At 41.8% G+C, this 26276-nt stretch overlaps 1 protein-coding gene across 2 annotated transcripts in view; it reads left to right on the plus strand.

The window, feature by feature from the left end:
* LOC126336639 (spaetzle-processing enzyme-like) overlaps window positions 1-26276 on the plus strand; it is a 183168-nt gene that overhangs the window by 36183 nt on the left and 120709 nt on the right. Inside the window, exon 3 of one of the 2 annotated variants that reach the window (XM_050000598.1) lies at window positions 14034-14119. In XM_050000598.1, coding sequence (XP_049856555.1) covers window positions 14047-14119 — 73 coding nt within the window. In that variant the 5' untranslated portion in view covers window positions 14034-14046. Of the gene's footprint in view, window positions 1-14030; window positions 14120-26276 lie in introns of those variants that run through there. The other variant, XM_050000683.1, reaches the window with a different exon arrangement.

Consider the following 26276-nt stretch of genomic DNA (forward strand, 5'->3'; position numbering starts at 1 on the left):
CTGGTGTTTTGCAAATTTGTTGCCAAAACTGCATATTCAGGAATTTAGAACCACTGTTCGTTCAGCATTAGTGTAGTGCAATTATTAAGTGTACTGGCAGTGATCTTATAATGTTAGTCGTGGTAGGATTGCCATTAGTAACGAACCAGCTTCTTAAGTAACTTGAGATATTATGCAGTGCTATATCGGCGAGAAGCTGGATACCGACGCACACGTCAGAAAAACGGGAGAAAACCGATGACGACGCAACGCAGGAAGACCGCCTACAGATGGGACTCAAGCCCCCGTCGGAGTCGACCAACGCGGCTGACCGAACGGCAGACGTGATGCAACAAGAACAAGTCAATAGGAGCCTATGCAGATACGAAGTGCAAGTAACTTTCGACACAACGCTGTCAATAGGTGAAGTACGAGCCACAATCCACATCGTGACCTAAGAGAAAAACCAATACTAAAGCGAAGTGGTCGACGAGTACTCAGCAGTACAGTGGAGATAGTAACGAACGCTTTCAGATGAGGTACGTGGCTAACTGAGCAGTCGACGTGCGCCAGTATTCATGCTGGCCGCGAGGGACACTACTGGCCGGTTTATTCATGTGACGAGATGCTGGTGTACTCAAGAGGCGAGTGCAACGCTGCGGCGACACCGCACTCTATTATCCATCGAGATTCGTTTGCTCTGGCGGGCATACAGCTTCCATGCAACCAGATAACAGATCCCTTCCCAGTGAAACCGGTGCAATGGGTGCAAAAGCCCCAGACGGTGCTGTCCAACGGGACAGTGCTAGAGATGGGCGTGCCAGAGGGAACCAGTGATCCACAGGAAGCTTGAGGGGAGGGCCAGGGCAACAACGGGACATCTGCGGTAGCCACACGGAGTTCTGGCCATTTTGTCACTTTGGCACCAGAAGGTGGTGGAAGAAGGGGCTGCGCAGGGGATACTTGTGCCCTTTTGCATTTGGACTGGTGTAACTCATTGCCAGCAGTGGACATTACCGTTGATGACGTCCAAGCTTCAGAACTCCTGTAGGATCGTGCCCACACTGCTGTGTCACAGGTGAACATTGCGAGGTTCTGATGGTGGTAGTGTCAGCAGATGTAGTAAAGGCTTAAAAGTCCAGAACTAGACATGCATCTTCACCACTGGAGGAAGTGTGGACCAGAGGGCTGCAGATGTGTTTGGTGCCATTGGTGGCACAGAAGTCTTTGAAAGCAGAGGCTGTGAAATGTGAGCCATTGTCAGAAACCAATGTGCAAGGCTACACTTCAGTGGCCAAAACATGGGCTAAGGCAGTAAGCGTGGCCTTGGCCATGGTGGACACCATGTATACACTAGAGGGGTACTTTGAAGAAGCATCGGCAATGAGTAACCACATTGAACCCAAGAATGGGCTTGCAAAATCGAGATGGAAGCGGTCCCAAGGGAGATGAGGAATAGGCCAGAGGGCAAATGACTGAGGGAGTGCCACTTGGTTCCAGGCACATGTTGTACAACTACAGACAATCTTTTTGGTGTTGCTGTTGATCCCAGGCCAGTACATGTGGTGGCATGCCAATGTCTTCTTGAGGGGCATGTCCCAATCACCCCAGCAGAACAAAATCAAAGCCTGATGATGCAGTCCCACTGGAATAACCACTCAATGTATATCTGTCTCAGTACCCAAAAGGATGACATCATCCACAACAAAGAGTTGGTGGAAAGCTGTTTCCAAGGGCGAATCTCTGTCGTCAATCAATGAGTGAGGTAATGGTGCCAGTCATGTATTACATAGTGAAGGATATCCTTCAGGTTGGGGTTCCGGCCATTGCAGTGGCAATACCCAAGGCCATAAGGGAAAACCGTCCAACGTATGTTGTCATTCGGCATCAATGTGGAAGCAGAAGACCTCTTGGTGGCATGTACCACATAGTAAAATTGTAGGCACTGAGTAACAACGCCCAGCGCTGGAGGCTTTGGGCTGTTCGTTCTGAGAGGTTGGAAAGTGTCCTGAATAATGCCACCACATGGCTAGTGATCTATAATTAGAGAGAACTACATCCCAAAAAGACAGACACGAAATTTCTTGGCTGTGAATACTATTGCTAGGGTTTCCTTTTCGATCTGGGAATAGCTGCACTGCTTCTGGATCAGAGTTTTGGAAGCATATGCTATAGACTGTCTGGAACCATTCCCATTCCTGTGTGCCAAAACCGCTTCAGTAATAATTTAGGCAGACACATCAGCTGCCACAACCAGGAGGCGACTGGGAGAAAAGGGCTTGAGGCAAAGTTTGGATATCAGCATGGCTTTCATTTCTACGTAACCATGGTCACAGGCAGAGGTCCAGGATAAGGCACCGCTTTTTATGCAACTTACCCCGCCTGGGGTAAGAATTAAGTATAATATTTGAGCTTGCCCATAAACGCTTGTAAGTCAGGTAAGGTCATCGAGCATGGTAAAGAAGTGATGGCGGCGGTGTTACGATTAATAAGCCAGTTTTCTTCTTTAGAGTGCCAATGCTCCGAGTACTCCACATTTGGCTGAAATAATTGGGACTTCTCTACGTCCCGGAGGTTTTCCAAATGCTCCTGGTGAGAGGATCCTGTGACAAGGTCACCCAAGTAATTGATGAAAGCTGGAATGTGCTGTATCAACTGTTCCAGAAATCGCTGGAATACTTCAGGGGCTGAGGAAATGCTAAAAGGTAGCCGCTTATACATATATAACCCAAATGGCGTGTTAAGGAAGACAATTTCCTGAGACGTCTCATCTAAGGATAGTTGGCAGTACAGGTCAGCGAGGTCAATTTTGGAAAAATATTCCTCACAAAACCAGTTTGGTGAGGAGATCTTTTTGCCAGAGAGAAGGATAGCTTTCTACCTGGGAATGAGGGCTGATGGTAGCCTTGAAATCCCCACACAAGCGAAGAGATTCGGCTTTCTTATGATGACCAGGGGCGTGGCCTATGCACTACAGTTGACAGGCTCGATAACCCTATCTGTCTTCAAACGATCTTCCTGCTTTATGGCAGCCCATAAGGCTACCGCAGTCGGTCTGGTGCGTTGAAACGGGGCGTGGCATCTGGCCGAAGGGTGATGTGCGCCCAAATCCGGTTGGAAGAGAGGCAAAAACGCCATACAGAGGTGTTCTGTTCATGGAGAGGGATCGCATTCAAAACCATCTTGACTTCATCGGAGATAGAAAATTCAAATGCTATGAAGGTGTCGAAGCCAAAAATGTTGGTGTCCGATGGATGGTCGACAAACGAAGGACGTCAAAAGCTAAGTAACGTATTTGTAAGTAACTGCAATTGAGAACTGCCCACAAAGAGGAATTTCACCGTCTCCATGGGCCACCAAATTGTGCGAGAGTGGGGACAAGTTAGATCAGCCCAGTCAGACATGTCATCTGATTGGTCACTGCTGCACAAATTCCAGTAAGGTGCGCCGGAGCCATACTCCTAACAGGATCGTCTCCCTCTCGATTGTCGCCTTAAAGGCATTCTTAAGTAACATTAACTGACCACGTCCAATCTCATAACGGTTAGAGCGTGTATTTAAAGGAAACCTGATTTGCATCCTCATAGCGGCGCTACTTACATCACTGTCATGCGACTGGCACGAAATTTGAATAGACCTCAACTTTCAGCTGTAGAAGCACGCCTACAAACTTTCGTATATACGGCGCAACTCCTTGTTGGTGTGACGATGTTTTCCATCAGTGTACATACACTTTTCTGATATGACTGGATGTTTGGCCAAAAAAGACTTTTATTTACAGTTCACGTAACAAACGAACGGGCTCAATAATGTCACGAAAAACTGCCTTAACAGTGACGTCAGGAATCACTGGAGCCACTGGTGCGTCGACAACATACTACCTGCAATAGAGCGATAAATTTTTCTTCCCCTCTGTGAAGCTGCTGGCAATTAACAATTATTAGGACTGATTGCGTCTTCATCACTCTACAAGATACAAAAAACACACAAAAATATCTCCTCCAAAATACGTAGCACGAAAATAAACATAAAGAAACTATAGTCAGATCTCACTGAAGCAATATTCAGAGAGCAGAAGTATTTACAATGATAGTTCGCACTTCGATTTGCAGACGACGCAGCAACATCTCAGAAAAAAAAAACATAATGATTATGGAGAAAGATAGGCACATTTGCGTCAGCACAAATATATTGCATTCACATGCTTGTAACCATGGTGCACTGGATACATGAAATGGCAATAAAAAATGAGCAACGACAACATCATGAGTACAATGAGGTGGGCTGGAGCAAATCTTAATTTAAAAGACGATGTGTCAAGTGTTGTGCAGCTTGGTTCGGTTAATATTGTCTGGAAAGCCAGAGAGCAGTTTCCAATGGAGGTTATATTCTTATTGTGTTGAACATGCGTAATAGGTAAAGTCAACTTATTCCAAATATAACTCCAAGAGCTCTGTTGCTGAGCACTGAAATCTCATTCGAGAATCCAGTATTCTGTCCATCAAGATTAAGGTTTTCTTTGGTTTTCCTGAGCCCTTTAAGGCAATGGTGTGATGTTTTCCTCGAAAACGGATACAGATTCTTTCCAATGCGAGGTTGTACTAATGATCTTGTCGCCAACGGGATGTTAAACCATAATCTTTTTATTGTTCTGACAATTCAGAGTAGATATTAGTTAATGCCGTATCCTAGTATCTACATCTACATCTACATCCGTACTCCGCAAGCCACCTGACGGTGTGTGGCGGAGGGTACCCTGAGTACCTCTATCGGTTCTCCCTTCTATTCCAGTCTCGTATTGTACGTGGAAAGAAGGATTGTCGGTATGCTTCTGTGTGGGCTCTAATCTCTCTGATTTTATCCTCATGGTCTCTTCGCGAGATATACGTAGGAGGGAGCAATATACTGCTTGACTCTTCGGTGAAGGTATGTTCTCGAAACTTTAACAAAAGCCCGTACCGAGCTACTGAGCGTCTCTCCTGCAGAGTCTTCCACTGGAGTTTATCTATCATCTCCGTAACGATTTCGCAATTACTAAATGATCCTGTAACGAAGCGCGCTGCTCTCCGTTGGATCTTCTCTATCTCTTCTATCAACCCTACCTGGTGCGGATCCCACACTGCTGAGCAGTATTCAAGCATTGGGCGAACAAGCGTACTGTAACCTACTTCCTTTGTTGTCGGATTGCATTTCCTTAGGATTCTTCCAATGAATCTCAGTCTGGCATCTGCTTTACCGACGATCAACTTCATATGATCATTCCATTTTAAATCACTCCTAATGCGTACTCCCAGATAATTTATGGAATTAACTGCTTCCAGTTGCTGACCTGCTATTTTGTAGCTAAATGATAAGGGACCTATCTTTCTATGTATTCGCATCACATTACACTTCGCTACATTGAGATTCAATTGCCATTCCGTTCACCATGCGTCAATTCGCTGCAGATCCTCCTGCATTTCAGTACAATTTTCCATTGTTGCAACCTCTCGATACACCACAGCATCATCTGCAAAAAGCCTCAGTGAACTTCCGATGTCATCCACCAGGTCATTTATGTATATTGTGAATAGCAACGGTCCTATGACACTCCCCTGCGGCACACCTGAAATCACTCTTACTCCGGAAGACTTCTCTCCATTGAGAATGACGTGCTGCGTTCTGTTATCTAGGAACTCCTCAATCCAATCACACAATTGATCTGATAGTCCGTATGCTCTTACTTTGTTCATTAAACGACTGTGGGGAACTGTGTCAAACGCCTTGCGGAAGTCAAGAAACACGGCATCTACCTGTGAACCCGTGTCTAAGGCCCTCTGAGTCTCGTGGACGAATAGCGCGAGCTGGGTTTCACACGATCGTCTTTTTCGAAACCCATGCTGATTCCTACAGAGTAGATTTCTAGTCTCCAGAAAAGACATTATACTCGAACATAATACGTGTTCCAAAATTCTACAACTGATCGACGTTAGAGATATAGGTCTATAGTTCTGCACATCTGTTCGACGTCCCTTCTTGAGAACGGGGATGACCTGTGCCCTTTTCCAATCCTTTGGAACGCTTCGCTCTTCTAGAGACCTACGGTACACCGCTGCAAGAAGGGGGGCAAGTTCCTTCGCGTACTCTGTGTAAAGTCGAACTGGTATCCCATCAGGACCAGCGGCCTTTCCTCTTTTGAGCGATTTTAATTGTTTCTCTATCCCTCTGTCGTCTACTTCGATATCTACCATTTTGTCAACTGTGCGACAATCTAGAGAAGGAAGCACAGTGCAGTCTTCCTCTGTGAAACAGCTTTGGAAGAAGACATTTAGTAATTCGGCCTTTAGTCTATCATCCTCTGTTTCAGTACCATTTTGGTCACAGAGTGTCTGGACATTTTGTTTTGATCCACCTACCGCTTTGACATAGGACCAAAATTTCTTAGGATTTTCTGCCAAGTCAGTACATAGAACTTTACTTTCGAATTCATTGAAAGCCTCTCGCATAGCCCTCCTCACACTACATTTCGCTTCGCGTAATTTTTGTTTGTCTGCAAGGCTTTGGCTATGTTTATGTTTGCTGTGAAGTTCCCTTTGCTTCCGCAGCAGTTTTCTAACTCGGTTGTTGTACCACGGTGGCTCTTTTCCATCTCTTACGATCTTGCTTGGCACATACTCATCTAACGCATATTGTACCATGGTTCTGAACTTTGTCCACTGATCCTCAACACTATCTGCACTTGAGACAAAACTTTTGTGTTGAGCCGTCAGGTACTCTGTAATCTGCTTTTTGTCACTTTTGCTAAACAGAAAAATCTTCCTACCTTTTTTAATATTTCTATTTACGGCTGAAATCATCGATGCAGTAACCGCTTTATGGTCGCTGATTCCCTGTTCTGCATTAACCGATTCAAATAGTTCGGGTCTGTTTGTCACCAGAAGGTCTAATATGTTATCGCCACGAGTCGGTTTTCTGTTTAACTGTTCAAGGTAGTTTTCAGATAAAGCACTTAAAAATATTTCACTGGATTCTTTGTCCCTGCCACCCGTTATGAACGTTTGAGTCTCCCAGTCTATATCCGGCAAATTAACTAAGTTATATTGGCTTAACAAGGGACTGGTTCCGACATATAACAAGTCTTACAACCACAGCATACTGAAACGAGTAAATAAGACGAAAATGCGACACAGGATACGCAGAGGTTGTATGCTACAAAAATCCTACTGGTAACAAAATAAGAAATGATATATCACCATTAGTACATATTTGGGATATAGTCAATACAATCCATGTTAATGACTATCTATCTAAATTAACAATAAAATATTATGCATGACAAGTAACATTGTTTCAAAAGCTGTGGATAGAGAATTGAATGCCTCTGCAGGGCGGTAAGTACAATCTAGACAGAACATGACAACAGTATACAAGAACTAGATTTGAGTTTTACATACACCATATTAAGACAAATATATACATGAAGTATACTGACATACATTTAAAGCCTGAGTATTCCATATCCCGCTGAACAGCATGTGGGAACATAGTCAATTAATTGAGCATTGCCCGTCCCCTGGCATTCTAATTACGAAGAGCATTAGGCCAGCATCACTGGGAACTACATCTTGATGTTGCCACGATGATGAATTCGTACAGTAGTTTATATGTTGTTATGTTGTCGGATACTAAAAAGGTTTGGAGGCTGTTGGAGAACTGATCACCAAGAACTTTAAGATTACTTGCAAGTACGCTTATGTGGCACACGTTTCGAAGACATTGTAGGAATACATGGTTTCGATCCTCCTCCTCTCCGCAGACACTTGGAGTGGTGGCGCTTCAGTTGAGCTGATAGATGTGTTCGTTGAACTTCCAGTGATTAAATTTCAGCTGTGCTATAACTGTCGTGAAGCTCCTTGATGAGTCTTTCAGTACCATGGTACTCTTGTAATCATTGCACGGATTAGTGCGTACTGATCGCCTTTGATTTTAGATGTCTTCGAACAGACCTCTTGAGAGTCGAGGACAACCGGTTTCTGAGCAGAGGTTCAAAAATCCAAAATGTTCAAATGTGTGTGAAATCTCATGGGACTTAACTGCTAAGGTCATCAGTCCCTAAACTTACACACTACTTAACCTAAATTATCCTAAGGACAAACACACACACCCATGCCCGAGGGAGGATTCGAACCTCCTTCGGGACCAGCCACACAGTCCACGACTACAGCGCCTGAGACCGCTCGGCTAATCCCGCGCGGCTCTGAGCAGCGGTATCACATCTGTGAGGGGAAGTTTATCATATTTAGGAGCTCCATGTAGAGAAACTAGCTTTGCTAGGACATTTTCATCTTCATTTCCAGATATCCTAGAGTGGCCTTTCATCCATACCATCACTAAGATGCGATAGTTCTGTTGCACTCGAAACACGTCAACAACTGCTACGACTAAAGGATTGGTACAACTATTACGATGGTGTCTAATCATTTGTAGTGATGGTGTACTATCGAGACTACGGCTACTGTATCTACTGTGGTCGTCTGTGCGAAGAGCAGGGCGTCCAACATGGCTGTCGCCTCGATTGTCATAATAGTGGAGTGAGGATCCAGCTTGTACAGGCCTCATCGTTTGCGTAGGGGTACCCAATAGGCGCTACCAGCGACATCAATACACTTGGGCACATCTGTATACACCATCTGATAGCGAGACAGGAATTCCATTCACGTTGCGCTAGTTGGATCCTGGTTTTGCAACTTTAAACTCATTCTAGCATCAATCTGTAGGTCAACTTTCCAATAGCCTGTTGTAATGTGGTATAAGAGGACTTATCTGTACCTTGGTACTTAATGCTTGTGTCTCCAAAAGGTCAGTGGCGACGAGTGGAAGTTACTTATTTACTCAGTATCGCCCACTCACGCAGTACGATGTTAATTCCCAGTTTTTTGAGTCAAGGTGCCCTTATTCGTCGAGAAAGGGGGATAGGAGGATTTCTGTACAGAAAAATTCGTCGCATCTTTAACGATGCTTCATTCGCTTCAACCAGCAATGCGTTAGTTGGGGTTGACATGAAGGTGCCAGTAACTATACGCAAGGCTTTGTACTGCATAGTATCGAGTTTTGGAGCCTGCTGTCTTACGCTGATCCGTAGCACCCGTGTCCATAATCAGAGTGAGTCCTTAGTAGGGACCGGTATAAAAAAAAGTTGTGCGCCAGTCAGAGCCATACTCCTGCTGTGAATGCTTTTCCACAACAAGTCAAGATATGTCAGATATTATGAGTTCATCTTGGTTTATCATGGTTTATCATCCCAAGATATTGTGTTGTTTTCGTAACTGCAAAATTATGCTGTCCCAGTTGCATTGTTTGGGCTAGTGCAGTCCTGTGGAGATAAAATATTGTTATAGTTGATTTTCTGTCTGATATTTCGGGTCCACTCTCTGCGCATCATTCATGCAGGCATATGAGAGGGTGGTGCGTATTTTCAGATGAGGTGGCTGAAGAGTACTGTCTTCGGTTTAGGTGCATACGTTGACTACGTACTGTAATATTTTGATTTCACCCACAAAGATCTCATAAAGGCTTGCAGTATAGACATAGTACAATAATGAAGCCTAGTCAGATTCCTGCTATAGTCCTCTGCTAATTTCCCTGGGTCCCAGTGTGGTTCCGTGTAGCAAACGACTGTCTTCCTACTGCTCCGGCAGCTTACAATCTTACGCACGAGTAGTTTTAGAATCTGAAGTTTCTCCAGTTTTTTTTCCTGAAACTGATAACACGACGTTGTCGTATGCTGTAGTCAAGTCTATGAATGCATTTATTACATAATTATTCTGAGAGAAATTTATCTGTATGTCAGTAAATAACTGTAGAAGATTTCAGTTGTATCTTTTTCTTTGTGAAACCCAAGTTGTTTTTCCGGTAATATTTTCTTGTTTTTACACCACAATTCTAAGCGCCTCTTAACAATCCTTTCCATTTCCTGCTCCGAACATAGCAGCAATGTTTCAGGCCGATACGACTCGGGCTTACCATGTCTTTTTCCCGATTTGTGGAGGGGGACAACACATCTTCTCACCGGGATGATTTTGATCTTTTGTGCCCATTCGCTATTGTAAATTTTGAGCAGCGGCAGTTCCCCTTCATGGGGGTGTTGCACCATTGGGTTGTCAATATAATGCAGGCCACGATAAGTACCCTTTCTCTGGCAGAGCGCAATCTGGAGTTTTTCAGCGAAAGGAATTATGTAATTACACAGTTATCCTCTTTGCACTCCGCCGTCCGCTGTAGCCGAGCGGTTCTAGGCGCCTCAGTCTCGAACCGTTCGAATCTTGCCTCCGTCATGGATGTGTATGATGCCCTTAGGTTGGTTAGGTTTAAGTAGTTCAAAGTCTAGGGGACTGATGACCTCAGATGTTAAGTCCCATAGTGCTCAGAGCCATTTGAACCTCTTCGCATTCCGCCTCGTCTTCCTTGTCTATTGCGTCGGGTGGTGCTATGATACGCAAGAATGATTCTAAAAGTTGGTCGGATGGTGGAGATGTTTACATGTTGATTGTCAAACCGTTTTCTACGTTCCTTATGACATTACGAATCCTCGTTCATTGTGTATTTTTGCAAAGTGCAGTGCAGAATATTTTTTCTGCTTGAACATTTTCTTAGCTTTAACTTGTGCTTCATTAAGAGCAACAAAGTGTGTATCATTAAAGTGAGCTTTCTATGTCCGTAATGCCTCCCTTCGTTTCTTGAGGACTGCGTCACATTCTGTAACCCACCATCAGCGGGATGGTTTACGAGTAGTCCGCTTCTGTCCTTTTTGAGGTATTGAGACTGCTTCATTGATAAACGAAACCAAGGCCCCGTAGTCTATTTGGGATCCTCAGTTTCGGTGGATGATTTCAGTTTTCTTTCAGCTATGTTTCCTATAGGCCCCATTGGCTTTATTTGTGTCCAATTTTCGTCTGGCTGCGTATCTGACATTCTCCCTAGTTGTGCGTTTATTATGATTTGAATTGGCAAGTGATCGGAATCTAAAGTATCCGGTATCACTTTCCATGTTGTTCAGGTAGACTGTGCAAGGGTTGGTGTGCTCAAGTCTGCTGGTGTCGGAACTTCATTTGGTCTGGCTATTCGTGTTGCTGAGCCATCGTTTATTATTATGAAGTTTTCTGAAACTCTGTAGCCCCACAGTGTACGATGGTCGTGAAATTATTAGCAGAAGTGGTTTCCCGATAGAGTCAATCATTGTCGCTAACTGAATGAGATTTTCACTCTGCAGCTGAGTGTGCGCTGATATGAAACTTCCTGGCAGATTAAAACTGTGTGCCCGACCGAGACTCGAACTCGGGACCTTTGCCTTTCGCAGGCAAGTGCTCTACCATCTGAGCTACCGAAGCACGACTCACGCCCGGTACTCACAGCTTTACTTCTGACAGTGTCCGTCTCCTACCTTCCAAACTTTACAGAATCTCTCCTGCGAACCTTGCAGAACTAGCACTCCTGAAAGAAAGGATATTGCGGAGACATGGCTTAGCCACAGTCTCGGTCGGGCACACAGTTTTAATCTGCCAGGAAGTTTCATTATTGTTAACTGTTGTTTGGAAGAACTGTCATTAGACACTTTCTATGCTGAGACTAAATTCAGGTGGAGGTCCTTGATCCACAGGCGGATACCCACTATTTGTAATGTGTGATGCCAAGTGCCGTTATAAACAACAGGAAAGTGAATACTTCGTCCAACAACCGCCGTACCCATTATATATGTCTTATCTAATGACAGAGTAGCCGCCGGCCACTGTGGCCGAGCGGTTCTAGGCGCTTCAGTCTGGAACCACGCGACCGCTACGGTCGCAGGTTCGAATCCTGCCTCTGGTACAGATGTGTGTGATGTCCTTACGTTAGTTAGGTTTAAGTAGTTCTAAGTTTTACGGTACTGATGACCTCAGATGTTAGTCCCATAGTGCTCAGAGCCATTTGAACCATTTCGAACTGAGTTGCCCGGAAGAACGAACGGTTTGTTCCGTTTTAACTGTGTTTCGGTGACGGCACAAACGTCTACATTAATTCTGAGCCGAAAACGTCGAAAGCTGTCTTCGCCTTCCTTGAGCATTCTTGTGTGTCACTGAATGATTTTATAGGCCACAATTATAGCACTGTAAAACGGAGGGTGTATACACATCAACTGGACAGCGAATTCCATTTATACAAACAAACTGTGGGAGCCGCTGTGATCTGAATGTTACAACACTGACGACGGCTTTGTTGCCATTTCTCCGTTCAGGTTTATAATGTTACTAAACTGTGTGATAGCAATAGCGTGGCCGTAATATTGATGATGTGTTTTAATAATGACACACATTTCCGTCTAATACACTACTGGCCATTAAAATTGCTACACCAAGAAGAAATGCAGATGATAAACGGGTATTCATTGGACCAATATATTATACTAGTACTGACATGTGATTACATTTTCACGCAGTTTGGGTGCACAGATCCTGTGAAATCAGTACCCATAACAACCACCTCTTGCCGTAATAACGGCCTTGATACGCGGGCATTGAGTCAAACAGATCTTGGATGGTGTGTACAGGTACAGCTGCCCATGCAGCTTCAACACAATACCACAGTTCATCAAGAATAGTGACTGGCATATTGTGACAAGCCAGTTGCTCGGCCACCATTGACCAGACGTTTTCAGGTGGTGAGAGATCTGGAGAATGTGCTGGCGAACGCAGCAGTCGAACATTTTCTGTATCCAGAAAGGCCCATACAGGACCTGCAACATGTGGTCGTGCATTATCCTGCTGAAATGTATGGTTTCGCACGGATCGAATGAAGGGCAGAGCCACGGGTCGTAACACGTCTGAAATGTAACGTCCACTGTTCAAAGTGCCGTCAATGCCAACAAGAGGTGACCGAGAACTGTAACCAATGGCACCCATACCATCACGACGGGTGATACGCCAGTATGGCGATGAGGAATACACGCTTCCAATGTGCGTTCGCCACGATGTCGCCAAATGCGCATGCGACCATCATGATGCTGTAAACAGAACTTGGAGTCATCCGAAAAAATGACGTTTTGCCTTTCGTGCACCCAGGTTCGTCGTTGAATACACCATCGCAGGCGCTCCTGTCTGTGATGCAGCGTCGATGGTACCCGCGGCCATTGTCTCCGAACTGATAGTCAATGCTGCTGCTAACGTCGTCGAACTGTTCGTGCAGGCCAGGAGGATCCCCAAATCTGTCCCAGATAGTAAAAAGTGTTTCAGAACAATTCGGACGTCATCTCCCTCCCAGTATCAGTATCAAGGTTATCAAAGACCAGTGGCAACAGTTGTGAGTTCCTGAGGAGAGGATACAAAGGCTTCCACGCACCTTTCCCAACCGAATCAGAGCACGCATCATGTCACAGTGGGTGCAACGTCATACTAATAAGTTGTGTCATACTGTCAAGTTCTATATAAATTTGAGTCCAGTTTTTAATCTCAGACCCTCTCAACCGGTGAAGTTTCACTTCGTTTCCTCTGTCCCTTCTGGGTGCTTCACCTTTTATCAGGCGATGTGTTTAGTTAAAGTCTGCAATCATCTCCTGTTCATTTCCTGCCTCATTTTATGCCATGTCGTAAAATCGTGAACCTCTCACGTGAAGTTGTTACGGAGAACAGCTTATGATAGCGATACGATCAGTGACCTCATCCCCATATAGTGTACGCTTCAAAGACCACAGAGGTGTGCGGAATTTGATGGAAAAGTTTTGAAATATAATTGGAACTAATTTGATACTGGCACATTCTTCCAGTGACCTTAATGCTTCTAAGACTCGCACCTTCTGTTATTCAAGTAATTCCAGATAGTGATAATTCGATACGGAATATTGTCCGCGAAACCACCGTAACGGGGTATGAATTCAGCTCTGATATGTGTCTTACATTATCACGTACGATTGACATAGTATACGTTACTGTGAGGCGTTTGACCAATAACATTTTGTCTTCAATGTAAGTGTACATTTAAGAACAGCTGACTGCACATTAAATTGTAAAAAATAACTATGCCTAATCCACATTTTTCCTTTTTAGGACTTGGTATGCGATGGTGACGACGTTAATTTCGCCATACTTGCTGGTAACACTACTCATCCTGAAAGCTGACCCAGGATGTGCCAGTAAGTTTTAGTTCCTCCTTAATATTGCACCATGGCTTATTTGGAGTATTGCTGGTTGAAGTTTGATTTGTCATTAAAAATGAAAGATTGTAATGTTGTTGATATTGCGCACGAGTAAACTTACAGTTTTTGCAGATGACGCGGTTACTTATGAGAAAGTATTTATCAGTAAAACCTATAAATCCTGTTGTGCCTGGGAAAAGTATTAACATTATCTGCCGGCCGCGGTGGTCTCGCGGTTCTAGGCGCGCAGTCCGGAACCGTGCGACTGCTACGGTCGCAGGTTCGAATCCTGCCTCGGGCATGAATGTGTGTGATGTCCTTAGGTTAGTTAGGTTCAAGTAGTTCTAAGTTCTAGGGGACTGATGACCACAGAAGTTGAGTCCCATAGTGCTCAGAGCCATTTGAACCATTTTTTTTTAACATTATCTAAATTCATGTAGTTATGTCTTAATCTAAAAAAATTAAAATTGAGCACTTGACGCAAAGTGAAAATACGTTTCAATATAGGATTAATGGCTAATTAGCTGATATGATACGTCGGGGTAACGTGTGAAGATATTAAGTATAACCACAGCGTAATTTTAGATTTACAGGTTAACCAAACCTTTAGAGGCAAAATTATTTGTATGATAGAGGATTCTAATCTGCATAACCATTTTGATATAAGGAAGAAGGAGCGTAATTCGTTAGATAAACCTGCAGACTTGCATTTAATGCTTGGTGAATCAGGATGTGCACTACGGGCCATTAAAATTGCTACACCACGAAGATGACGTGCTACAGACGCGAATTTTAACCGACAGTGAGAAGATGCTGTGACATGCAAATATTAGCTTTTCAGAGCATTCACACAAGATTGACGCCGGTGGCGACACATACAACGTCTAACATTCTGGGTGGTGTCTGTTTGTTCTATATCGTGTCTCCCTACCACTTTCGCGCAACGACGTTCTAAGCGTGTTTTTTAGGGAATTGAATAGTTTGAACCTGGGACCTGTTGCTGGTAAGGGGACACCAGACCACACATAACATGTAAAATTCAGAAGAGTTCAGTGAGACTAGCGATGATATAACCAAATACTTAATGATTTCAGCGTCAGCTCCACTGCAATCCCTGTAAAAGAATCTTAATACTAACTAAATTTAGTGGAAGGGGTTCAAGGCTTTCCTATTTTTAGTTAGCTGGTAAAATAACGTCGAAAAAGCAGTTAAGTTTACCATTGGAAATTTTATTCTACTCTCAAAACATTGTTTATAAATTGCGCTATTGATAAAAGGAAGTGTTTTAATATAGGATGGTAAAGACCAACTGCGTTCAGCAAAAATGTGAACGAATATTCCCTGAATGGGTTTCCAAGTTCTACAATGGATCGAAGGATGACTTATGCCATGTCACGTCTATAATCTAGGTTTAAATTAAGTTTCACAAAAGACAAAACTATCAAAATGGTCTACAGTGACCCTCAATTATCTTTAATAACTTATCTAACTTGTCGTAAATTACAGTGGCTGATGTGGCTTCTCAATAACTATGTAACAGAAAAATCATCGCGTTTCAGATTTTTGCTTCAAGTGGCAAATGTGAACACCATGAGCTTTAATTGACGATCGACACTAGTATTACGCAAAAAGGGGGTGTAACAGATGAGACTTCTATAGTTCTGAGTGAAACTTTATGCGCTGTTATGCGGCATCGCGCGCGTTCATTACCTTGTTGGTGTTCGTCAGTGGGCGGCGGCCGGCGCAGCAGCCATCCAGCTCGGCGTCTCGGAACTAACTAACTTCTCCTTACTACCATTTACCGAAGTTGGTTTAAAAAAACTATCTCGCTGTGTTTTCATCTGACCAATCAGGGTCTCAATGTTAACCTTAAGCTCCGCTTACAAAAATTCTGTCTATCCAATGAGAAACGTTATACTTTCCGTGGTGGGGCAATGTTTTTAAAGTTTGCAACGTAACAGAGACGCGAAAAAGTCTCACGCTAAAACTTGCAGCTGGTGTGGTCCATTTAGCGTTATCGTAAGATCTATACTGTTCTTCTGGAGGGCTGGGGGTAGTCCTAACGTAACAGAGACGCGAAAAAGTCTCACGCTAAAACTTGCAGCTGGCGTTGTCCTAGTGGTTAGCTGGCGACGTGGGTGTCCAGTCCGTCCCTTATCGTAGGACCTTCTAGCTTAACACGGTTCTGCTCTCGGGTTCTGTTCTCGTTTCTCCCCTTGGAACTGCGTCTGTCTCACGGTGGGAAGGTATGACATGCATTTAGGCATTTTTGTGTTAGTCTGTGGTATTCCATTTGCTCACTCGTACTTGTATTACTTTGGTTAATTTAATGTCACGATTTATTCGGAGCTATGTGAAATACTACTGGATTTGCTTATCATGTCAGGGTTTTCATGGAAGTTGTTGGACTTGCTTGACACCTTACATATCACCACCCTTCGAACTTAATTTTTGCACTGATTGAATCGTTGTCTAAGTCAGTCAAAAATTATTCTGGTGTCTAAATTTTGTTTCCTACTGTTCAGCCACGTTATTCTGTCCTATGCTAGTTTGTATTACTAATTTATATTTTTATATTCTTCCACATTATAATTAAAAATGACAAGAGAAGAATATTTTTATGTTATTATTAATTTTTAATCATTTTCTTTCTTTATGTAAGTGTGAAGTTTTTTTTTTAAGAAGTTTGTTGTAGAAAGTGAGGAGTCTTTCACATCGATTTTCTTAGAAATATTGTTTTTATAAATGTGGTAATTAAGTAAAATCCATTCCTAACAAATTTTCTAAACATCATGTACAAGTAAAATGTTTTTGTTTCTAGTCACTCATTTCAACTTTGTTACACTAACAAATAAGAATTAATTCCAAGAATTGTTTTGAAAAAGAAATATACATACACAAGTATTGAGATATTATCCTAACAAATGCTACAAATGTTAAAAAAAGGGAAAACATCCAATAAGATAATTTTTTAACTTTGTTTTTATAAGGAGAAAATAAATAAAATATAGTTATTCTTTTATTTTTATGAGGAGAAAGTAAGTGGCATATTGTTTTATTGTTTATTATGCCTTACTGTTGTTCTTTATATACTGACCATTTCAGAACTAATGACTTATTTTTATCGATAGTTTATTTTTTACTTAAGTCCATAGTCAATGACTGTTATTTTGTAGTTTATTAGCTGTCTGGTGTGCTTAAATTATTTAGTTTTTCACACATTTCTTTTGCACAATTCCTACATCACATAATTTGATTTCACACATTCACACGACCATATGAATGTTTAAGCATTAGGATGGCGAATGTTTTTGCACGAAGGTGATCTACTTGAGCGAGATGGATGTGAGCAATTATTTGATGTACAGTTTCGTTAATCGTTCCTTGTTAGCTTTGCAAGTGTGTGTTGCTGTTGTGGAGGTCCCATAATGGAATGGAGCTGTGAGTGCAGAATCTCATGGTTTACTGGCTTTTTATACTTGAAAGTCATCGTTATGTGTCGCTGAAAGCGGTCGTTTTTCGTTGTAATACTTCACAGACGACTAGTTTACAATAGGATAGGGATTTGGGAAGCTACGTCGTCTATTCTTCACCTATATACTTTCTTGGTCTCAATATTGCGAATCTTCAACTTCTGTTCTTCCTGATTTTTCTCTGCTTCTTACTTGCTTCTTGGTTCTTCTCTGGGCAGGATATGGAAATATTTATTGATAACTAGTCGCTTTGAAGTTCTCCTCCTAGTAACAGTTTGATAAATTGTTTGGGTGTGTCATTTTTACTTTGTGGAAGTTTTCTTCAGTTTTGTGCAGCAGCATGCTGTTTAATAGCAGTAGTGTGACTTTTACACATATTTTTTGCCAGTGGTGGCTTGCCCAAGTGGTCTTCTCGTCGGGCTGTTTTTTGCTCGCTCCGCTGAGTGGGGGCGTTCGGAGATCCTCTGGCATTCGGTGTCCTCTCGTGTCTCTGCGGGGTGATTTACTGCCCACTCTACTAGAGCCCTCTGTTGATCTCGCTGTCCTTTCCCTTCTCTCGACGCTTGTGCCTTGTAGGAATCGTGTCTTGCTAATTACGTCCTTTTCTTTCTTGATACTTCTCACGTTGAAACTTGTGGGTCGTTGCGTCTCTTCCTTGCTGGAGTTTTTACAATGGTTCTTACAAAAAGTTTTACGTATAATCATCTAACATATGTCTAGTACCTACTTGTTTTACGCCTTTTTAAAAAGCTTTACAAATTTCGGCGCCCTTTCCATGTTACAATTCTAAGATATTTGGAGTCTTAACGCCTACTCAAGAATCCTCAAATTCTTTTTTTATTTTTGTGTAGTGTCATGGTATATAGCATTTTAGTATTTCATGCTGTTAGACTATCTACGCTTTATCCCTTCACCTTAATCTATGGTACTATTGGTGTTAATATTGAAACTACTTTCTTTTTCCCACCTTCCTCTCTCTTCACTCTTCTTTCTCCTGACGAACTATAAAATTATCTTGAAATATTGTGCGATTATTTACCAGTAATAAAATTAATCTTCAAACTTTTTGATATGGCTCACATGGTGAAGTCCTAAGGTTTTGCCAGTTTTTGGGTTCATTATTTCCACAGCATTTTCATGAGCAATTCGGCTAATTATGACAGGTCCGTTGTATGCAGCGTAAAACTTATGTATTTTGTGTTTCTGTTTGCTGGAGAGATGGTGTGTTTTTACAAATACTTTCTGGCCTACTGAGAATGTTATTTTAATTGCTGTTCTATCTCCTCTTTCTTTTCTTTTAATGGCTGCCTTTCTGATGTTGGAGAGTGCTGTTGCTATGACTTGTTTGTGCTGTCTACATACTACAATAGGAAATCTAACATTTTGTCTGGTTATGTTTGGGGGGTTCAATATTTTTAAGTACAGTAACTGGAGGAAGTAGTGTAGTGCTATGTGGCATTTCATTTATTACTTCTTGAAAATCTTTAAGGTATATATCCCAAGTGTTGTGTCTTTTGCCTGCATATAATCGGCATAAAGTGCCTATGTCCTTCATAGATCGTTCTGCTGGATTTACTCTAGGTTTGTACTTAGATATGTAGATGGATTTTATTTTGTGTTGTTTAACGTGTTCTGTCATTGCACTGATTTGTATTGTGGGCCATTATCAGAAATTATTCGTTCCACTCGACCTATTTGTCTGAGAAAATCTTGTCTAAATGCTTTACTTATAGTAAGACCTGTTGCCTATTTTAATGGTGTCAAGGTAACACATTTAGAAGTAAGTTCCAAAACGACAAATATGAAAATATATCCATTTTTTGTGCGTGGGAGAGGCCCCATCAAATCTGTTGCAGCTATTTGTTTTAATCTTTTAGGGATTACTGGAAACATAGGTGGTTTGGTTTAGAAAGGGACGTGTTAGCCCTCATACATTTTTTGCATTTGACTAACACTGTTCTAATTCATCTTTCCATATTAGGAAAATGACTTGTTTGTTTTATTTTTAAAAGCATTTCTTTGGTCCAAAGTGGCCACTACTTAAATGTGTATACCATATGTACTTATTAATTAGTTCATCCCCCCCCCCCCATGAACCATGGGCCTTGCCGTTGGTGGGGAGGCTTGTGTGCCTCAACGATACAGATAACTGTACCGTAAGTACAACCACAATGGAGGGGTATCTGTTGAGAGGCCAGACAAATGTGTGGTTCCTGAAGAGGGGCAGCAGCCTTTTAAGTAGTTACAGGGGCAACAGTCTGGATGATTGACTGACTGGCCTTGTAACAATAAACAAAACGGCCTTGCCGAGCTGGAACTGCGAACGGCTGAAAGCAAGGGGAAACTACAGCCGTAATTTTTCCTGAGGGCATGCAGCATTACTGTATGGTTAAATGATGATGGCGTCCTCTTGGGTAAAATATTCCGGAGGTAAAATAGTCCCCCATTCGGATCTCTGGGCGGGGACTACTCAAGAGGACGTTGTTATCAGGAGAAAGAAAACTGGCGTTCTATGGATCGGAGCGTGGAATGTCAGATCCCTTAATAGGGCAGGTAGGTTAGAAAATTTTAAAAGGGAAATGGATAGGTTAAAGTTAGATATAGTGGGAATTAGTGAAGTGCGGTGGCAAGAGGAACAAGACTTCTGGTCAGGTAACTACAGGGTTATAAACACAAAATAGGGGTAATGGAGGAGTAGGTTTAATAATGAATAAAAAAACAGGAGTGCGGGTAAGCTACTACAAACAGCATAGTGAACGTATTATTGTGGCCAAGACAGACACAAAGCCCATGCCTACTACAGTAGTACAAGTTTATATGCCAACTAGCTCTGCAGATGACGAAGAAATTGAAGAAATGTATGATGAGGTAAAAGAAGTTATTCAGGTAGTGAAGGGAGACGAAAATTTAGTAGTCATGGGTGACTGGAATTCATCAGTAGGAAAAGGGAGAGAAGGAAACATAGTAGGTGATTATGGATTGGGGCTAAGAAATGAAAGAGGAAGCCGTCTGGTAGAATTTTGCACAGAGCATACCTTAATCATAGCTAACACTTGGTTTAAGAATCATGAAAGAAGATTGTATACATGGAAGAATCCTGGAGATACTAAAAGGCATCAGATAGATTATATAATGGTAAGACAGAGATTTAAGAACCAGGTTTTAAATTGTAGGACATTTCCAGGGGCAGATGTGGACTCTGACCACAATCTATTGGTTATGAACTGTAGATTAAAACTGAAGAAATTGCAAAAAGGTGGGAATTTAAGGATATGAGACCTGGATAAACTGACTAAACCAGAGGTTGTACAGAGTTTCAGGGAGAGCATAAGGGAACAACTGACAGGAATGGGGGAAAGAAATACAGTAGAAGATGAATGGGTAGCTCTGAGGGCTGAAGTAGTGAAGGCAGCAGAGGATCAAGTAGGTAAAAAGACGAGGGCTAGTAGAAATCCTTGGGTAACAGAACAAATATTGAATTTAATTGATGAAAGAAGAAAGTATAAAAATGCAGTAAATGAAGCAGGAAAAAAGGAATACAAACGTCTCAAAAATGAGATCGACAGTAAGTGTAAAATGGCTAAGCAGGGATGGCTAGAGGACAAATGTACCGATGTAGAGGCTTATCTCACTAGGGGTAAGATAGATACAGCCTACAGGAAAATTAAAGAGACCTTTGGAGAAAAGAGAGCCACTTGTATGAATATCAAGAGCTCAGATGGAAACCCAGTTCTAAGCAAAGAGGGAGAAGCGGAAATGTGGAAGGTGTATATAGAGGGTCTATACAAGGGCGATGTACTTCAGCACAATATTATGGAAATGGATGAGGATGTAGATGAAGATGAAATGGGAGATACGATACTGAGTGAAGAGTTTGACAGAGCACTTAAAGACCTGAGTCGAAACAAGGCCCTGGGAGTAGACAACATTCCATTAGAACTACTGACGGCCTTGGGAGAGCCAGTCCTGACAAAACTCTTCCATCTGGTGAGCAAGATGTACGAGACAGGCGAAGTACCCTCAGACTTAAAGAAGAATATAATAATTCCAATCCCAAAGAAAGCAGGTGTTGACAGATGTGAAAATTACCGAACTATTATTTTAATAAGTCACAGCTCCAAACTACTAACACGAATTATTTACGGACGAATGGAAAAACTGATAGAAGCCGACCTCGGAGAGGATCAGTTTGGATTCCGTAGAAATGTTGGAACACGTGAGGCAGTACTGTCCTTACGACTTATCTTAGAAGAAAGATTAAGGAAAGGCAAACCTACGTTTCTAGCATTTGTAGACTTAGAGAAAGCTTTTGACAGTGTTGACTGTAATACTCTCTTTCGAATTCTAAAGGTGGCAGGGGTAAAATACAGGGAGCGAAAGGCTATTTACAATTTGTACAGAAACCAGATGGCAGTTATAAGAATCGAGGGGCATGAAAGGGAAGCAGTTGTTGGGAAGGGAGTGAGACAGGTTTGTAGCCTCTCCCCGATGTTATTCAATCTGTATATTGGGGAAGCAGTAAAGGAAACAAAAGAAAAATTCGGATTAGGTATTAATATCCAGGGAGAAGAAATAAAAACTTTGAGGTTCGCCGATGACATTGAAATTCTGTCAGAGACAGCAAAGGACTTGGAAGAGCAGTTAAATGGAATGGACGGTGTCTTGAAAGGAGGATATAAGATGAACATCAACAAAAGCAAAACAAGGATAATGGATTGTAGTCGAATTAAGTCGGGTGATGCTGAGGGAATTAGATTATGAAATGAGACACTTAAAGTAGTAAAGGAGTTTTGCTATTTGGGGAGCAAATTAACTGATGATGGTCGAAGTAGAGAGGATATAAAATGCGGACTGGCAATGACAATGAAAGCGTTTCTGAAGAAGAGAAATTTGTTAACATCGAGTATAGATTTAAGTGTCAGGAAGTCGTTTCTGAAAGTATTTGTATTGAGTGTAGCCATGTCGGAAGTGATACATGGACGATAAATAGTTTGGACAAGAAGAGAATAGAAGCTTTCGAAATGTGGTGCTACAGAAGAATGTTGAAGATTACGTGGATAGATCACGTAACTAATGAGGAGGTACTGAATAGTATTGGGGAGAAGAGAAGTTTGTGGAACAACTTGACTAGAAGAAGGGATCGGCTGTAGGACATGTCCTGAGGCATCAAGGGATCACAAATTTATAATTGGAGGGCAGCGTGGAGGGATAAAATCGTAGAGGGAGACCAAGAGATGAATACACTAAGCAGATTCAGAAGGATGTAGGTTGCAGTAGGTACTGGGGGATGAAGAAGCTTGCACAGGATAGATTAGCATGGAGAGCTGCATCAAACCAGTCTCAGGACTGAAGACCACAACAACAACAACAATTAGTTCATCTGGGATATAAATTAACCATTCATTCGTTGCAACATTTCGTATAAAAGTAAAACATTGTTTTTAACGAGATAGTGCTGTCGAATGTCTGGAAAATCCTCACTTCTCCACTTGTGTTTGATTCCCTGTATTTCGAGATTTTTGTCCTGTTCTTTGCCTATTTTTTTCAGTGCTGTCGTAATGTAGTTTTCGAAAGGTACTTGTTTCATATAGTACATTGTAAACTGGTCTTCTGCTGCTTCCAAACCTATGTTATTGGATGCACCCTGTGGACATCGTGATAAAGCATGTGCTAATACATGTGTGTAATAGTGAAGTCAAATTCTTGTAGTATTAACATCCATCTGGCTAACCTCCCATGAGTTAGTTTGGCGGGTAACAGAAATTCTAATGCTTTGTGGTCTGTGTATACTTTCGTTTTTCTTCCGAATAGGAAGTATCGAAAACGTTGGAAGCCCCATACAATGGCCAATGCTTCCAGCTCCGTGACTGAATAGTTTTTCTCGCTTTTTGTGAGTACCCGACTGGCAAATGCAATTGTTCTGTATGATCTTAGCCCTGCCTGTTCGTATTCTTGGAATAAAACAACTCCTAAACCTGTTTTCGCGTTATCAGTGGCCATACAAAAATTTTGTGTTAGATGAGGATGCACTAAAATCGGTGCTGTTGTTAGTGCGTTTTTCACTTTTAAAAATTCTTCATTGGCTTGTTGATCCCATACCCATGGCGTGTTTTTTCCAGTCAATGCACATAGGCGTGGTGTTGCGAGAGAGTCGATCCAAATAAATTTTTTATAGGATCCGGTGAGACCTAGAAATTCTCTGAGGGTTTTCTTATTATATGGAGTACAGAATTCTTTGATTGCGGTTAGTTTTTCTGGGTCGAACATTACCCCTTTCTCGGAAATTATGTGTCCTAGAAATCTGAGCTCTCGCCTTCCAAATTTGGATTTTGTTATATTTACTGTGACCCCATGCTCTTTCATGATCTGTAAAATCTGATTTAATGTGTCGTTGTGATGTTCACAAGAGGGTTCTGCTATAATCACATCATCAACATAACAAGTAATTTTTTGTAAAATTTCAGGACTGAGTATAGTATAAAATCCCCTAATAAACGCTGCTGATGATATGTTTAAACCAAATGGCAATCGTTTAAACTGGTAACATCTACCAAATACGATAAATGCTGTAAATTTTCTACATTCTGGGGCCAATTCTATTTGCCAGAAACTACTCCGTAAATCAATTGATGAAAATATCTTAGCATCGTAGAAGTTTTGTATCAATTCCTCTAATTTTTCTGGGCGATCTGTCTCAGTGATTATGATTGTGTTGATCTGTCTGGAATCAAGAACTAACCTGATGCTCCCATCTCGTTTTTGTACAATATGGAGCGGGCTGTTATATGTGGAGGTAGCTGATTTAATAATATCGTCATCTAACATTTTAGATATCTCCTGGAATACTTTATTCCTGTAGCTTAATGGGACTGTATAGGGTGGCACTCTAAATGGTTTGTGCTGTTTTACTTCAAACTTGTACTGAAAGTGTTTCATACTGCCAGTCTTAGGTAAAAATACCTTTGCTTTATCTCGTAAAATATGCTCTAATTCTCTTTTACTGTGTTCCGAAATACCTTGAACTTCTTGCAATTTTTCGTCGATTTCTTTATGAACATGAGTTGAGGCGATTCCCCCTTTTGTGCATACCATTCTAATTCTTCATCCTCTTTATCTCGCGTCATTCTTAATTGTTTGTTTATAACTGGTATTTCTTCTAATTTTATCTGTTGCTCAAAAAGAAGTGTGACATTCCCGAATGTTACGCTACCTTTCCCCATATCTATTTTCGCTCGTCTCTCATTTAAAAAATCTGCACCTATAATCAAATCTACAGTTAGTTAGGTATAATCACGAAGTTGGCTTCGAGCTTTTGACCTTGGCACGAAAGAGTTAACCTTGTTTGTCTCGTAACTTCCGCAGCATTTTTTCTAATAGGACCTCTTACTTTAATCTTACGTGTTTTCAGAACTGGCAATTCCTCATTGGCATTACACTGCATGAATAAATTTTCTGAGATCGCAGTCAGTTCACTTCCGCTATCAATTACAATATTGACTGGGATATGCTTTACCATGGCCTTCACAATTGGTTGAATTTGAAGGGGTTGGTTCTGTTCTTCTTCTTCTTGCATCAACGAATCCTCCACTGAATCATACATGAGTCTTTTTAGGAATTTCCCTTGTGATTTCGAAGTTTCTGTAGGATAAGCTTCGACTGCTACTTCTCTCTCTTTTATTTCCTCTTCTCTATTTCTTCCTTCATTTACACTTTCTTCTACATCCTCTACTTTTTCCTCATCCTCGTCTATCTTCTCCTTCTTCGTCGCTACTTCCACATAATCGCATCTAAATGCTCTAATTATCGCTTCATAACTTTCTTCATTATATACGTTGGGTTGTGTGCCCACTTGTAACTTATTTTCAACTTCTGTCGACTGCGCATTATCCTCATAGAATTCGCTGTCCCTGGTTTCCATCTCAAATAGCTCAGCAATACTCATTACTTCGTCCTTTCCTCCTACATTCGTTGTGCATGCCTCTGGTAATTCATCTTCCTCGTCAGTATTCTCCCAATTAATTTCGTCCCAACACAATATTGTTATTTTCTTGTCTTCGTTTTCATCTGGTCCCTGCGGATTTGTTTCTTCCTTCTCTTCTTATGATAAGATTTTTACTTCTCTGTTGAAGGTGCTGCAATTGTCCTGGGTCCGTGCGTCATTCTCTTTGGCATGGGCGCTTAGCTGTCAATTCGAACGTTTATCGGGGTTTGGTGGTCTTACCTCCACCTCTTCTATCTGTATTCGCTTTTCTTGTTCATCTTGTTGATAGTGGTTTCTTTGTTGATAATTTGTCGGTCTATTGGTTCTTCAGTACCCGTTCCAGTTGTCGTTATTCCCCCTGTAATAGTTGTTGCCGTTCCTGGGTGAATTATAGTTATTGCCATATTCTCTTCTAAATCTATAACCGGTTCTTTGTTGAAATCTATTGTCGTTTCTTGGTGCGAAGTTATCACGTGGTTCGTAATTATTGTTTCTTCGTACTGTGTCTTGTGGATTCCACTGCTTTTTGCTTTCGTTTTCACGTGCGCTTCGTCTTTTTCTTGCGTTATCTTCCGAAAATATGAACTCTAGTTCCCTTAGAATACCTCTAAATGCTTCGACGTTATTGCCTCCGCGACCTACTAGTGATTGCTGGTATTTCAATGGTAGCTTCATCGCGTATAATTTAATCAACTCTCCG

Source organism: Schistocerca gregaria, chromosome 1 (genome assembly GCF_023897955.1).
Source record: "Schistocerca gregaria isolate iqSchGreg1 chromosome 1, iqSchGreg1.2, whole genome shotgun sequence".
Lineage (NCBI taxonomy): Eukaryota > Metazoa > Arthropoda > Insecta > Orthoptera > Acrididae > Schistocerca > Schistocerca gregaria.